The sequence below is a fragment of the Penaeus japonicus genome, unplaced genomic scaffold (assembly GCF_977035675.1).
Source record: "Penaeus japonicus unplaced genomic scaffold, GWHDUDI00000001_assembly GWHDUDI00000030, whole genome shotgun sequence".
Taxonomy (NCBI): domain Eukaryota; kingdom Metazoa; phylum Arthropoda; class Malacostraca; order Decapoda; family Penaeidae; genus Penaeus; species Penaeus japonicus.
The window spans coordinates 36,078,647-36,081,146 of NW_028234432.1; the positions used below are offsets into that span (position 1 = coordinate 36,078,647).

At 26.4% G+C, this 2,500-nt stretch overlaps 2 protein-coding genes across 2 annotated transcripts in view; one reads left to right on the top strand and one right to left on the bottom strand.

The window, feature by feature from the left end:
- Positions 1-119, bottom strand: part of LOC122244427 (uncharacterized) — a 953-nt gene extending 834 nt beyond the window's left edge. Inside the window, exon 1 of the mRNA XM_043002320.2 lies at positions 94-119. Coding sequence (XP_042858254.2) covers positions 94-108 — 15 coding nt within the window. The 5' untranslated portion in view covers positions 109-119. The remainder of the gene's footprint in view (positions 1-93) is intronic.
- A 2,119-nt stretch (positions 120-2,238) lies between these two features.
- Positions 2,239-2,500, top strand: part of LOC122257314 (neurotrophin 1) — a 1,417-nt gene continuing 1,155 nt past the window's right edge. Inside the window, exon 1 of the mRNA XM_043022545.2 lies at positions 2,239-2,293. Coding sequence (XP_042878479.2) covers positions 2,276-2,293 — 18 coding nt within the window. The 5' untranslated portion in view covers positions 2,239-2,275. The remainder of the gene's footprint in view (positions 2,294-2,500) is intronic.

Consider the following 2,500-nt stretch of genomic DNA (forward strand, 5'->3'; position numbering starts at 1 on the left):
TAGCACTAAAATAAAACAAACATTTTGCGAAGTTCAATTTTTTAAATCGGTAACATTTAGACGGTTTTAACCTGTGATGTGATCGCAACCTACCAATGTAAGAACCATATTGAGACAGACAGATGACAGCCATTCATTGTGACTGACTTTATATACTCCAGCCATAGATTAGCCACGCCCACACAGTACGAAGATGCGCGACTTCAAGGTTGGATCTATGTAAAAGTAGAATTTTGTGACACCTAAATGAAAATTGCGACAAATATAACAATGATACTATTAATTATGATGATTATATAAATAATAATGATAGCGGTATTAAGATGATTATAATAACAATAACAATAACGAATACTATAATGAGAATAATAATATCAAATGTTGTGACGATATCGATGATTATATTGATAATAATAATATCAATCAATTAGGGTAATGATAGTGAATAACAAAAAACAAATATAACAAAGGTGACTATAATGGTAATAAAGATAATAATGATAACAATAATATTAGTAATAACTATCAGTGTGTCCCTTTTACAATATCATTTTAGATAACAATTTTATCATCGTCATCATAATCATAATTATCATTCCCCTTCTTGTCAATCTGTTTGATTTTATGCTAATGATGATGGCAATAATGTTACTGTTATTATGATTACTATCCCCATCGCTCTTAGAAGCAGCAGTAGTAGTACTAGGGGGATCATTAGTTACATTATCCTTATCATCCGTAGGGTTCAGCTCCGAGCTTAATCTCAGCTTGATGTGTGTGTATGTGTGTTTGTATATGTATATATATATATATATATATATATATATATATATATATATATATATATATATATGTGTGTGTGTGTGTGTGTGTGTGTGTGTGTGTGTCTGTGTGTGTGTACACATATATGTATATGTATATATATATATACATATATATGTATATATATACATACATGTATGTGTGTGTGTAAAAATGTGTGTATGTGAGAGTGCGTGTTTGTGTGTATGTGTGTATATATATACATTACCATATATTCATACATACAGTATATATATATATACATGATATGCATATATTATTAAATATATATAAATATACAAATACATATGTATACAAACATATAAATACATATATATATATATTTATATAAATATACATATATATACATATAGATTTATGTATGTATGTATATATACGTGTGTGTTAAACAGTTATGGTGATTATTTCCTTAACAATAATCACTATCATCATTGTTACAAGTATCATGGATAATATATAGATTATTACAAAAACAATTAAGCACTTAATACATAATACTGTATATAGGAATATATATATATATATATATATATATATATATATATATATATATATATATATATATACATGATCAGTCACATACATGCATATATATACATATATATACATATATATGCATATGTATATATATATATATATATATATATATATATATATATATATATGTATATATATATATATATATATATATATATATATATATATATATATATATATATATATATGCATATAATATATATATATATATATATATATATATATGTATATATATATATATATACATATATATATATATATATATATATATATATATATATATAACAGATATGCATATAAATGTATTTATATACACACATGTGTATGTATGTATATGTATATATATATGTGTGTGTGTGTTTGTGTATATACACATGTTTGTGTGTGTTAGTTTGAATGTGTGTCTATGTGTGTTTGTGCTTGAGTGTGTGTGTGAGTGTGTATGTGTATTTATGAATATACACATGTTTGGGTTTGTGTTAGTGTGTATGTATCTGTGTATGCGTTTCTGATTGTAAGCGTGTATTCAGAAATACTCTGATGAACCCGATAAATAGATACGAAGGACAGCCAATGGCGACACATCTTCGCCTAAGTCAACAGGTTGCTGGCCAAAGGATACCTTTCACTGTACCTATTTATCTCCTAAATTATTAAGTTTTCAAAGTATTTTTATTTCATACTCAATTACTAATCGATATAGTAATTTGACCATCATATTGATAAATCCAGATGAAATCGAAACACTACAAACAAGAAAAAAACATAAAAGGCTCACAAATATTCATTTCGCCGGTCGATTATTTAGTGAAGGTAACAGAGAGGCGGGGACGGTGGGCGTAGCTACTCCCTATATAAACGGGATCCATGTTTCTTTCGCTACAGTTCCAACGCATCCAGAACCCAAAGTGCAAATATGGCTTTACGATTCTTGGTGAGTTGAAATTAATTTATTCAGGACGAAATGCTCTTAGGATCATGTTTAATTAAGAAATCGATATACGCATTCATGTACATAAAAAAATAATAATAAAATAAATAAACACACTCCTATGCATGTGCATAAATATTTTTGTATGTAATCACAGACACATTCACGCACACACATATACATATATATATATATATATATATATGTATA